We start from the raw sequence: 14,057 nt of genomic DNA on the forward strand, positions 1-14,057 counted from the left end.
AGGCATTCTAAATCACGATTTGGAAGATTTTTCAAGTTTACAAAAAAATAGGACTTGAAACGAGCAAATTTACTACTAGTAATTAAAATATTTGTCAAACAAAGAAACAAACCTAAAAGAGTTTCTGCATCAATTCCCAATTTTACACTGAACTTCAGTGTACCACTACGAATGGAAAGATTAATACCCACACACACACCCCATCCCTTGGCAAATATCAGAAGTGATTATAAAGTAGATTAAGACCCCTAACGCTGGCTTGAGAACAATGGTAAATCTATAACTCCAACTTCTGTTGACATCATTTCAACACACCTTTCTAATCTAAACTCTGAGTCTATGTTTTGAAAATAAAGTATACTTTAGCAGTCTTTCCTTAGAAATGGAATAATTTTCATTTGAAATGTATACACTTAATAACATTAAATTACAGTTATAAGAAAATGTACTTATCAACCTATAATGGGGTCACAGGGATGAGAGAGAAATAAACCCATCATGCATGTGTAGGGAAGAAGGCAGTTTACAAAGAAAGAAAGAAAAGATTACTTTATTTTATTAAGTGGAGGTGAAAACCTCCTGAGAATGCATGTGGGGGGAAAGTTAAGAATTATTCCTGTTAAGTTTGAACCTCATAGTCTTGACATTTACAAAAGTTTTGTTTTCCTCACTAACTGTTTTTTTTACATATCACAATAAAATATGATAGGCCTTAGAAAGTTTATTTAAAAAACTACTACTTTGGTGATCTGCTGATTCAACCCTCAATTGCAAAACTGTGAGGAAACATTGGGTGTCAGGGATTTCTCCACAGAAGTAAACCTAAACACCACGAACTATTAAATGCAAGACACTTGAAGAGGAAGAAAATTTTTCACAGTTATAACAAGCTAAACCTTACCAAATTAGAACATTTAAAAACTTCAGTTCGGTCTTAAAAATGAAGGCCCAGTCTGGTAAATTGGGGGCATGTCACTTTTAGGGACTATTCACATGCTTAATATTAAGCACGTGTAAATCTTTAAAGGACAGGGCCCTAAATACCAAAATTAACAGTCTAATCTGCAATGTGACTGAAAAGTATATCAAAAGCAAGCTTAAAAATTAAGAACTGCACATAAACACGTTATTAAAGGTAGTTTAGGTTTAAAATATAATCTTTATTACAATAAAACACCAAAAAACACTTTTACAGTAACTTATATTAATATAAAAATGTTCATGATCTTTTAAAATTCCAACAAAAAGAGGTTTTGGTTTGGACTCAAACATTCCCTTGCAGCATGTGAAACCCAAACACTAGAGCATACATAATACTATTTCACAAAAACCAGAACATGAAATAACTAGTCCACTTGCCTTATCATCAAACACACAGTGGGAAAAATAAACCAAGTGCACAAAAGGGGGAAAAGTAAATTAGATTTTTAAAATGTTTTCAGTTTTAATACCCTAAAGAAACAGTTCCCAAACTGTGGTCTGTGGATTACCAGTGGCCCACAGGATACTTGATTGTCTGCTGAGAGCTGACAGGTCACAAGACACTGGCGCTCCTTGTTTGCAGCTGCTATGTTTCATTAAATAAATAAATATTTTCCTAGTATACCTTTTCCACATAAATTATGACAGCCTCGTGGCAACTACTGCTATGTGATTGTTAATGGGAGGTGAAGTATCCACAGGAACCTATTAGGATATGGTCCACTTTATGAAAAACTTTGAGAATCTCTGAGAATTAAGGTTACTTAACAGGTAAAAAACAAAACAGGTTTTGGTTTTGTGCGGGGAGGGAGGGTGAAGAGATTTGTATGTGGAGGGGGGATTAACGTATAAATTTTAACCTGACAATGTACTTTTAAAAGAAATTTTTAAAACATTTACATGTCACACAGATGAACTCTAATCAGATATCTAAATCAGATTAGTATACAATATGCACCTTGTTCTTTAAACAGAAACAGGACATTTAAAAAGCATACCTGTTAAATATGTTCTCACTTGCAGCGTACTTGTCCAGTCTTCCCAAAGGCGTCAACATTTCATCTTGTGAGACAAAGTCCAGGGCTGAAGGTATAATAATCACATCAGACTCTGAGCTGTAGTCATCCACACCAACTATCAGAGACATCAGAAATATTCCTTATAATCACAATACTTTAACACTAAAATGATGCCCTTGTCTGAGGACAAGCAAGTCTAGGCAAGAATCTCTGTCTCAGATAAATATATACTGAACCACATTTTAAAAATACTCTCATTTTCCTTTACAGTCATTTTCCTTCTATGAAGCCCTCTTTGAATAGGTCAGCGTTTAATCTCAAAACCTATTTGCTTCAACTTGCATGCCATTGCTCCAACTTCCCAAGTCTGAAATGTCACAAAAAGTTTAAAGCTGCAGTAGTTACACAATATTCCTATTTGCATACATCAAATGACTGTTGACTAATCCTCTGACTCTTCAGTCAACTCAACTTTTTAAATACATCTAGGATTAAATATTTCAGTTAAAATCTATAACTATTGAAAGGTGTAGTTTTTGCAGACAGTGTACATCTGGACTAAGAAGCAATTAAATATTAATGCAATTAAAAATAAGGTCTACTAAGCACAAAACATAAATGCACATAAATGAAAGTTGAGCACAAAAATGAACTTCAAATATGTGCTGTAACATTATAGTCTGATATAAAATCTAGAAAATATTTCCCAATGCGTCTACTTCTCTACAGAAAAATATACATCTGAAACATTAACTGCACGTACACGCACACTTCAATCTGACAAGCAGCTTTATGCAGGTACATACCTGCATCCACATGCAGCCTCAGTAAAGTTACTGGGGCTGTGCATGGGAAGTTCTGCATGGAGCTGAGTGAAGGATGTGGCTTAAGCTAAGTCTCTGAATGAGTATAACTCTTCTTAGGGTATGTCTACACTATCCACCGAATCAGCAGGCAGCGACTGATCCAGCGGGGATCAATTTATCACATCTAGTCTAGAAGTGATAAATCGATCCCCGAGCGCTCTCCCGTCGACTCCCGTACTCCACCACTGCGAGAGGCGCAGGAAGTCGAAGGGGGAGCGGCAGCAGTCGACTCACAGTAATGAAGACACCGCAGTGAGTAGATCCAAGTACGTCGACTTCAGCTACTTTATTCATGTAGCTGAAGTTACGCAACTTAGATCGATTCCCCCTGCACCCCAGCGTAGACCAGGGCTAAGTTAACTGAAGATTCAGTATAACAGACCAAGGACCCAATCCTGTAATCTTTACTTATGTAAGTACTCCCACTGAGCTCAAATGAGACTACTCTTATACCAAAAAACTGCAGGAACCCCAGGTCAAAAGTGTTACCACTGCAGGTCTGACATCACAGCACTGTATGACTACTTCCCAGTCTGTCTGGCTATTTAAGTTCTGCCATATAAAATGTTCAAAGCTAAAAACTTGGTATATCAGTTTAGGACTATATTTTTTAAAAGCAAAATCAGAAAAATAAACACACTCCTCTACTCACCTTTAATAAAATCATACTCTGGGTATGTCTACACTGCAATTACAAACCTGCAGCTAGCCAGTGACAGCTGACTCGGGCTCATGGGCTCAGGCTAAGGGCCTGTTTAATTGCAGTGTAGACATTCGGACTCAGGATGGATCCTGCACTGTAGGACCTTTCGAGGTGGGAGCATCCCAGAGCTCAGGCTGCAACCCAAGCCTGAATGTCTACACCACAATTAAACAGCTCCTTAGCCTGAGCCTCACAAACCCAAGTCAGCTGGGGCAGGTCAGCCGCAGGAGTTTAATTGCAGTGCAGACACACCCTAAGAGTTCTGAAAGTTAGCATTTCAGGCATATAATTTCTTTTCAATATTCCAAATGCATTTATCCGTAATTTTCTGAATTGAATCCTTACACATTTTAGTTTTCAAAATGTACCTTCCTTAAATACCACACTAGAATATATTATTTTAACCTAAGGGAGTGATATTTTAGAACCTAATGATATTTACATATGAAGAAACATTGTTAAGTCATGTACCCATTCCCTACCTGGGTAATAAACTGCCATTCTGTAATTGCTACAGAAGGTGATGATGAGGAAATATACATGAAAGTTAATGGATGGATGAGCAGCAAATATCCTGAAAAAAAAGCAAAGTGGCCAATTTCTACTGTAGCTGGGAGTCAAATGTATGGGTTTCTTAAGGGAAATCAGGGAGAAAGGAAGAAAATAAGCTTTTGGTAGGGAGGCAGCTGGCAACCAACATACTAGGAGATCTAGTGCAGTAGCAGCGGAGGAAGCATGGAGGGAAAGGTGGTGATAGAGTTGCAGTTAGAGGATAAGAGAAGACAGACACTCTGCAAACATGAAGTCAGACTGGGTGGAGTGATACTGAACTACTCAAGAGAGCGGCTCAGGAAAAGATCAGCTGTGTAATCAAATGATTGCAGCACAAAGGGAAAACACTTAGCAACCTGTTGCTTACACAACTAAACAGGCACTTGGGGAGGGCAGAGGTGGTTGAGATTTAGGATGTGTCTTCACTACCAATGTTAAAACACGTGCTTTAACGTGGCTGTGCAGTCCCCGCACCAGCGCTGGGAGAGAGCTTTTAAAAAAGAAAAAAAAAAAAAAGAACCACCCCCATGAAGGGAGTAGCTCCCAGCACTGGTGTAGTCTACACCTCCACTTTACAGCGCTGAATCTTGCATCACTCAAGGGTGTGTTTTTTCATATCCCTGAGCAAGAAAGTTTCAGCGCTGTAAAGTGGTGGTGTAGACAGGCCACAGGGTCTCTTTTGGGAATAGGTCTTTTTCTTCACTGGGGGATAGGAGAGGAAGAGAAAGTGTACATGAGTTAACCCAAGGTAACCTTCAACTTGGCCTGCTAACTCAGGTGAAAACTACAAACTACCTTGTCTTTGTCATGATTTTCCTCACCTTAGTTTATTCAAGTTAAGACTACACCTTTTTTTCATAGTGAAGATAAGGCCTGTGAGATTTTGTTTTCTAAGGATTGCCCAACGCATAGTTTTTATTCCAATTTAATTATATTGGTTTAGACCTAGACACCCAAGAAATAAGACATACCAGAATAAACCCCTTTATACCATTATAACTATGTCCACATTACTGGCTGCATCAATTCAATTATATTTGTCTCTAAACTAATACAGTTAAATCAGTACAAAAGCTATGGGTAGACAAGCTCTTACTGACTGTTTAAGTTGGGAGGCATTTGTTTCTCTTTTCATGCTATGCATTATATTTTTAACAGATGCTTGGATGCCTAGATCCTGGGATACGGGGTATTACGTCTAAACTGAAATTAAAAAAACTACTAGAATGCTCCATTAATATGGCAAGTCATAGCTGAAGTGATTAAGTGTGAATTCTTGTGAATCTGAGTAGTCAGTGCCTTTGTATGTTGCACTTCATACACAAAAACCATTATAAATGCCAAGAATTATGGAGGCATAGTAGCAATAACAAAGTTAAGACTGTGTGAAATTTTCCCTTTGACAGATTTTAAAACCTTTTCTGTAGCTCAGTGTATTTGCTCTCTCCATAAAAATTAAAAAGGGGATGCAGTCTTTGAAGTTACCTTGGATTTTTGAAGGTATAAATGAGCACTGACAAGTGATCCTGGGACAAGTAATAGCCCACAGAAAGTCTCTGTGACAGGGCAATTTTCTGCAATATCCTTGAAAAACCTTAGTGAACTAAGCTTAGCAATCTTCAGAATCCATTGTATTAACTTCAAAGGTTATATATTATTGTGTGTCTCAATAATCAAAGGACTATATTGAACAATGTCACAGACAAGAATGGTCTTTTGCGACAATATGTGTGAAGTGGGTTTCCTGGGAAATATGTAAGAGAAGGTGAATGCATATCCCCATCTCCAGTTATGCAAAAACCCAGCCTTTCATAGCTATGCCCTGAGGAGTCGGCCTTAGTCTCCTGATCACCTGCTACAGGAGGCCAGGATCAAAGGCCCAAGCTGTATAAAGAAAAGACTGAACTACTCAGGGTTGTGCTAGTTCTGAGCTAAGGCTGTTTTGAATTTGTAATCAAACCCCACAAAGCTGTTTTCTTGTGAAGGACTGACGCCTATCAGACTCCTGGTAAGCTTATTAGAATGCATGTACATATTTTTTATTGTTTTAATAAGTTTTCTCTGTAATGCTTTCACCTTAAGAATAAATGTTCTTCCTTCTAAAAAGAGTTGTGTGGTAACTTGGGACTGCTGGCAATTAGTTATCACAGCCTTTGAAAAGAAATCAGAGAGCAGATGCTGGCTGCTTGAGGCAGTCTGTCTTGCTGGGGATATCACAGTATAGGCTGGGAACTGTGCAATCTGGAAAAAAACCAGGTCAGGAAGGAGGGAGACGTGTCTCTCTGTCCAAGAGAGTTAATGGCTGAGGAGACAGGAGTCTAGAGTGGGTACCCTTTGTTGATCATGGAGGGGAATATAGGTGCCGGTACCCTGAACTGTGACATCCTCCCTTTTCTGAAGCGTAGGTCTCCATGCTCTCTAATTTTGAACAACCACAGTCTTTGTAATTCCCAAACTGCCCCAAATACATGCTGGTCTCCTCTATTCTACAGTGTAGAAGACATTTCTATATACAATATTTTTGACTTTTGGTTTTGGTTTTTAATTTGCCTAATTTGCAACAGATACTGGGAACCTTGCCAAGAGAGGTTGGCTGATTTTACCAATTGCAATACCTATTTCCAGCTGTCCACAAACTAAGGCATCAGTTGCTTGGATAAGTTCCTACTCCTTTGTCCTGTTTGGAGGAAGCAAAGGGATGATCTACACATACGCTGCAGCACGTCTGGTGAAAACGCTCCATGCTGATGGGAGAGAGCTTCTCCTGTTGGCATAATAAAACCATTTCTGTGAGAGGCAGTAGGTATGTCAGCAGGAGAAGCGTTCCTGGGGACACAGCACTGTCCACATTGGCGCTTATGGCGATGTAACTTACCTCACTCAGGGGGGTAGTTTATTCACACCCCTGAGCAACATAAGTTATGCCGACCTAAGCTGTAGTGTAGACATAGCCAAAGAGGCACCCTTTGGAAGGGAGTATTTGTACCTGAAGTTGTCTTAAGTATAGAGGTTTCCACTAGAGCTGGCCAAATCACAGGATTTTCAGTTCACAGGAAATCTTCTGTTTTTTAAAACAAGGTTTCACTACGATTCAGAACAAAACCACATTTTTCTAAATTTGCCACAAACAAGGAATTGTGAAAAAATTTCAGTTTGAAAACATCAAAACATCTGCTCCCTAGGATCCCCTCACAGTTGTTTAGTGAAATTGATATTCTTGCCAGTTTCCCTACTACAGCAGCATTGAAAATCAACAAGAATGTCAATTTCACTCAGCAGCTACTAGGGGCTCTGAGGCGCCAGGTGGTGCCAGCTGGCAGAAGAGTCTGGAATCCCTGGGGTCCCTGGTCTGAGGAAGTCCACGCGGTGGAGCTAGCCAGGAGCTGCAGACCCTGGGAGCCCATCCCAGGATTTCCAGGCTCATGCTCCTGTGGCAGCAGGCCTGGAAGTCCCGGAAGGGTAGGGTTGCCCTGAAAATACAAACCCTGGACGACTGGAGTCCCGGGCCTCAGGCAGCCCAACACATGGGATCTTGCTGTCTCTCCGGCTCCTCTGGAGCTGGGGGGAAGGCAGCAGGGAGGCAGAGTGCCCTGGGCTCTCCTCCCCGCAACGATCTAGGCAAGTTTTTTGTCAATTTCACTGATAGAGGATGAAATTGACAAGAGCTATCATTTCAATCCTCCCCCATCCCCCCCCCCCCCCCCAAAAAACAAAACAAAGCTCTTTGGTAAAACTAAAATTTTCTCGTGGAAAAATTTGGTTTTGCAAAAAGGGCATTTTTCATAAGAAAATCATTCTGAGGGAAAACGTTCAACCAACTCTAGCTCCCAGCTCTGCTCCTAAGATACGTTTGTTAGCCAACAAGTCTTTTATGGTTTTACCAGCTAGTAGTGTTAGCCCAGTGAGGGCTTATCAGACCAGCACAACAGGCACTGCTGCAAAGGAGTCTTCATTTGTACCCACTACTTCTAGAAGGGCTTTATGGTGGGGACAACAAAGGAGGACCACCCCTGGCCACTATATGTCCACTTATTCCACACACACCCAACTCCGAGTGCCTCCCCACTCACCCATCATCCCTGCTCTCTACATATTCCAATCTCAAAAACAACTTAGCCCTACCAGCCGCGCTCCTGATAAAAGTCCATCTCGTTGACACCATCCTCAGGTGCTGCATAGAACCAACTTACCAGTGGGCACAGAGGAAAAAGATGTGCACCACTACTACGGTAATAGCTCCAACTTTTGAGGGCTCTGGCTCTCCACAGGTACTGCTAGAAAAAAACCCATCATTCTGTTGTCTGAATGCCTTTCAAGAACTGCAGCAACAATCATTTTTATCAATTAAAGAGCAAGAGCCAAGCATTCATCCTGGCCTCCATTTTGAGAAAAATACTTAAGAAATGGCACTGGCATCCAAGGACTTATGGGTCTCTTCTTGCCACAAATTTTCTAGTCACTGCTTATCAGTGAGTTGTGCCAAAAAACAACAGGATTAGTTTGGGGTCACTGCAGCTCCAATGGTGCAGTACAGAACCATGGATACAGCAAAAATTCAAATATAGCAGCAGTGTAGATACTGCACTGTTGGTACTTAAACCAATGCCACTCCACCAACTGAGTAACCAATGGTGCAATTATGGTCATTTATTGCTAACGTGGATGGGACAACATAACTCTAAGGCCAGGTCTACACTCAAAATCTGAGTCCACCCAGCTGTCACTCACGGGTGTGACAAATCCACCTAACAAGCACAGTAGATAGTGCTAGGTCGACAGAAGAATACTTCCATCGATGCAGCTACTGCCTCTCAGGGAGGTGGATTAAATACACCCATGGAAGAACCCCTCCCGTTGCTATGAGTGTCTACACTGAAGCGCTGCAGCTGTGCTGCTGTAGCATTTCAAATGTAGACAAGCCCTACCTATGCTAAGGAATAGTGTTTTAGCCTAGCCCAGGTGAAAAGATGCAGCAGGGTTCTTCCAGCTGATAGGAGCTGTCATGCCATCTTTGACTACATTTAGGAAATCAAAGCACTACTGGAAATGGCTTTCAGAAAAGGTTCACTCAAACAGCTAATGAAAACAGTTTAAATACTAATACACTAGACAAACAGCTTAATGCCTTTACAGAAAGCATGTTTGAACCAGGATGGAAACTTGGGTGAAACATGGTTAAAGGTGACCTTCAAAAGAAGAAAAAATGTTTTAGCTTGTGATCTTTGCTTCCTGATGATGTATAAAGACAGAATGAAGAGTGTTTTTTCTTTGAAATGAAGAGTGTTTTTTCTTTTTTTTTGAGGGAGGAGGGGGCAAAGGGGGATTCCTCCCTCTCTCTCCTTTAAGGGTAGTATGAAACTGAGGAAAAGGTTCTGCCTGTTTGTTACCAAGGCTTTGTCTACCCCCATAAGACTCTATGCCAATTACAGTACTCACGAAGTTATGACAAGACAGAGACAAACCTCAACAATTAAGATAGGGAAAGAAATTTTAGTCAGAGCTTGTCTACACTTGAATTGCTGCAGCTGCACCACTGTAGCGCTTCAGGGTAGACACTACCTATGCCTACAGGAGTGGTTCTCCCATCAACATAGGTAATTCACCTCTCTGAGAGGCGGTAGCTAGATCAACAGATCCGATGAAGTGAGCTGTAGCTCATGAAAGCTTAAATAAATTGGTTAGTCTCTAAGGTGCCACTAGTACTCCTTTTCTTTTTTCTTAGATCAACAGAAGAATTCTTCCCCTAACCTAGCACTGTCTAACAGGGACTTAGATCACCTTAATTACACTACTTAGGGGCATGGATTTTTCACACGTCTGAGCAATATAGTTATGGTGACCTATTTTCTTGTGCAGACCAGGCCTTACTGTTCCAAACTCCAAAATACCCAATTAATTTGCACCCCTGTACATCCACATCACACTTAAATTACAAAGTTACCAAAAAAGTGAGACGTTTGCCCAAAGGCTTGATTGACATCAATTGAGTGTTTCTTGGAACTGTCAATAATATTAGCATTTAAATGATTTCAAACAACAGCTAATCAAGGTGAATGGTGAGAGCCAGAAGGTATGAGAAAATAATGGTTTCCAAGAAGCAGTTATGGTCTATCATGTCAAAAATCTAAATCCTTAGCAATACCTAAAAGAGAAGGTAGTTTGAGTCACTTTGTCAATTCACAGACTAAATTGTCAAGAACTAGCATACTAAGAAGAACCTGTCATAACTGTCAATTTAAAAAGAACCAAGAAAAGTACTGAGCTCAAGAGTTTCAAACTCATTCTGCACTGAGGGCTAAATTATGGTCCATCAGCCAGGTTAGAGATTCAGAATTACATAATATACTCAATTTATGGCACAACTCCCACTTTACAGTTATTTATTATTTGATAAGGAGATCTTACTGATACATTCAGCATCACTAACACAAAAATATGCTCAGGAAAATATGCTTAGCATTAGTATTACCACTGCTCAACCTTAATTTCCATTCCTTCCTGATCCTCCTTTCTATGTGTGTGTATACGCATGCACGAACATTCCTTTTTTTCCCCCTTTGCATTCCTTTTGTTGCAGTGACTGCCAATTCCTACTATCTGTGGATAGGTCTTCAAAGCACATGAAGATGCGATTGTAATGCAGAAAGGCATACCCATGCTAGCTTTAATCTATTTAGCTCAGATAACATTGGTAGTGAAAAGAAAAGGAGTACTTGTGGCACCTTAGAGACTAATCAATTTATTTGAGCATGAGCTTTCGTGAGCTACAGCTCACTTCATCGGATGCAAGTGAAGATGTTGCTTCCTGGGCTTCAGTGGGGTAAGCACCCTAGTATAAGCCCACCAAGGAACCTGGGTACAGACTCAGGTAGCTAGCCTGAGCCAAAGCATCTTCACTCCTTACTACCTGCACGGGCTAGATTAAAACTACACCAGGTATGCCTACCCACACTACAGTCAAACCTTCATTTGCTGCGTATATGTACCTATGGAAGGCAGTGGAATTGACTTGCATCATTAAAATGATAAGCAATGACACAGTAATGTGTCACCGTTAGGCTTTAGAGCCAGCACCCCCATTAATCTCACTGGGGGATAAGGGAATTCAGAGCTGCCAGGGTTATTGTTTCAGATTATCTACAGACTCAGGAACGCAACGCTGCTTCACACTTGGTGCATATTTGGAAGTTTATCTTTGCAACTACGAGGGCAATAAATTTTAAGGAAATAAATAAATAAATAAATAAAAGCTGAGATACTGCAGAATTTGATTATGCCATGTAGGCCACATACATATCCCAAAGCAGGCTTGGTTCAGCACTTCTCGAACTGGGGGTCCCACCCAAAAGGGGTGGGGGGTCAGAAGGCTATTGTAGTGGGGTCACAAGATCAAAAAAATATTGCCGGGGGAAGAAGAGCTGGAGGGAAGGGGGTATAGCAGCTGCCGCTCTCAGGTCACCTAGCTCTGAAGGCAGCACCACCACCAACAGCAGCGCAGAAGTAAGGGTGGCAATGCCCCTATTAGTATGTACATTAATTTGCTATCACTTTTTTAAGGGGGAGTGTCATCACAGCCTAAAATATTTTTAAAGGGGAACCCAGCAAAAAAAGTGTGATAACCCATGTCTTAGGTGGACCATTCCATTTTCAGTATGGAAGAAAAGAGTTATATTTACTTAATCCAAAATCAGCTACCTGTAATTAATCTGTATTTTTAATCAACTTTTCAGATTTATCTCACACTGAGATTACTAATTTACTTTCCTGACAAAATATTTTTGTGGGAGGGCAAACGCTAATCTTTTGTCATATTAAACTGTTCACTTTCCTGGTTTTTGCTCTCAGACACATTCAAGAGTTCTATGAAGTACTGAAACTTTTCTGCCTCACAGTTCCTGTGCCAGATGAACAGTAATGGAACTGACAGAGGAATCTAACACGATGTGATTTTGCATCTTTAAGAGTGAAAAAGGACAACAGAGAACACATTTGTTGATCCAGAATAAAATGGGACTACTTAGGGCTTATTTACACAGGAAAATTTACCAGAATCGCTATTGCTAAATAAGCTTTTCTGCAATAAGCTTGTTATTCCAGAACTAAGTATTCACAAAGAAAGCTATCTGCAAATATTATTCTAGTCAGTTTCCCCATGTAGACAAGCCCTTTATAAGACACAAATGTATTACTATATAAAGAATCTGGTACACCATCCCCTACTTCTAGTCCAATTTCCCTTGGCAACAAGCTGAATGAGGTTCTTAAGGCAAGAGTCTACCAAACATAGTATTTTTAAAAAAGAGGGGGGGGGGGTGCCCAAAAAGGAGTCAAGGCAAAAGCAGAAGATAGCTTGAACATCACAAAAGTGCATGAATATATAATCTGAAATTTTTTTTAAAAAATCTAGATATTTAGCATCTGTTTATCGTCACCACCATGTTAACATACAAATGTTCTTATACATTTAACATAAAGAGCAGAATTATCAGAGACATAGATGAACACGATTTGTTGGGGAAGAGTCAACATGGTTTTTGTAAAGGGAAATTATGCCTCACCAATCTACTAGAATTCTTTGAGGGGATCAACAAGCATGTGGACAAGGGTGATCCAGTGGATATAGCATACTTCGATTTTCAGAAAATCTTTGACAAGGTCCCTCACCAAAGGCTCTTAAGCAAAGTAAGCTGTCCTGGGATAAGAGGGAAGGTCTCTCCTGGATCGCTAACTGGTTAAAAGATAGGAAACAAAGATTAGGAATGGAGAGAGGTAAATAGTAGTGTCCCCCAGGGGTCTTTACTGGGACCAGTGCTGTTCAACATATTCATAAATGGTCTGAAAAAGGGGGTAAACTTGAGGTGGCAACATTTGTAGGTGATACAAAACTACTCAAGATAGTTAAATCCAAAGCAGATTTCCAAGAGTTACAAAGGGATCTTACAAAACTGGCTGACTGGGCAACAAAATGGCAGATGAAATTCAATGTTGATACATGCAAAGTAATGCACATTGGAAAATATCATATAAAATCATGGAATCTAAATTAGCTGTTACCACTCAAGAAAGAGAACTTGGAGTCACCGTGGACAGTTCTCTGAAAACATCCATTTAATGTGCAGCAGCAGTCAAAAAAGTGAACAGAATGTTGGGAATCATTAGGAAAGGGACAGATGATAAAAAGAAAATATCATATTGCCTCTATATAAATCCATGGTATGCCCACATCTTGAATACTGCATGCAGAAACCAAGCACCACTTATAGAAGTTGTAACAGAACATTGCATCCACAATAGCTGTCCTGTTTCAGGTGTATACCAAGCACCATGTCCACACATAACACATCCTAAGCCATTACAAAAGAACTGTGTTGTGGTGGTCCCTGCACAGTTCCCCATCTTCTCCCTTTGCTATTTTTTTCCTGAAAGATGTAAGTGCTTACATTTGACAAGTGAAACAAGAAGGGCTAAGGAAAACTGAAATCTCAATGAAACATCATATACCCAGAGTGCAGAATTTCCTCTGAGTAGTGGGAGAGGTATTGTGGGACAGTACTGGGAGGGATACCTCCAATGCCAGCACTTTCTGTCCACATTAGTACTACAACCACCCAAAATGACCAAATGCCTTGCTTTGAAGAGCAAATTAAAACTATGCTGACATCACCTGAGCACCACTGGAGAGACAACAGGATTTAGTAGGCAGAGCTGGATTAGGAGTCAGCCAGAAACAGAAACCAGATCTCCTCTGTCACTGACATGTTGTGTGACCTTAGCCAAGTTACTTCACCTCTCTACCTGTTTCCCTCCACTATTTGTCTGTTTTGTCTCTTTTACTTATATTATAAACTCTTCAGGAGCAGGATCTCTCTCTATATATATCTCTGTACAGCACCTAAAGGTATGCTGGGATTCTCTTTAAAATGTCCCGTATATCCA

The 14,057-nt window shown here is 40.2% G+C and overlaps 1 protein-coding gene across 4 annotated transcripts in view; it reads right to left on the reverse strand.

Moving 5' to 3' along the window:
* Window positions 1–14,057, reverse strand: part of PPP4R1 (protein phosphatase 4 regulatory subunit 1) — a 91,063-nt gene that overhangs the window by 64,542 nt on the left and 12,464 nt on the right. For 3 of the 4 annotated variants that reach the window (XM_077810445.1, XM_077810448.1, XM_077810447.1), the window contains one exon: window positions 1,980–2,115. In XM_077810445.1, the coding sequence (XP_077666571.1) occupies window positions 1,980–2,115 (136 nt within the window). The remainder of the gene's footprint in view (window positions 1–1,979; window positions 2,116–14,057) is intronic. The other variant, XM_077810446.1, reaches the window with a different exon arrangement.

The sequence above is a fragment of the Eretmochelys imbricata genome, chromosome 2, assembly GCF_965152235.1.
Source record: "Eretmochelys imbricata isolate rEreImb1 chromosome 2, rEreImb1.hap1, whole genome shotgun sequence".
NCBI classification, from domain to species: Eukaryota; Metazoa; Chordata; order Testudines; family Cheloniidae; genus Eretmochelys; species Eretmochelys imbricata.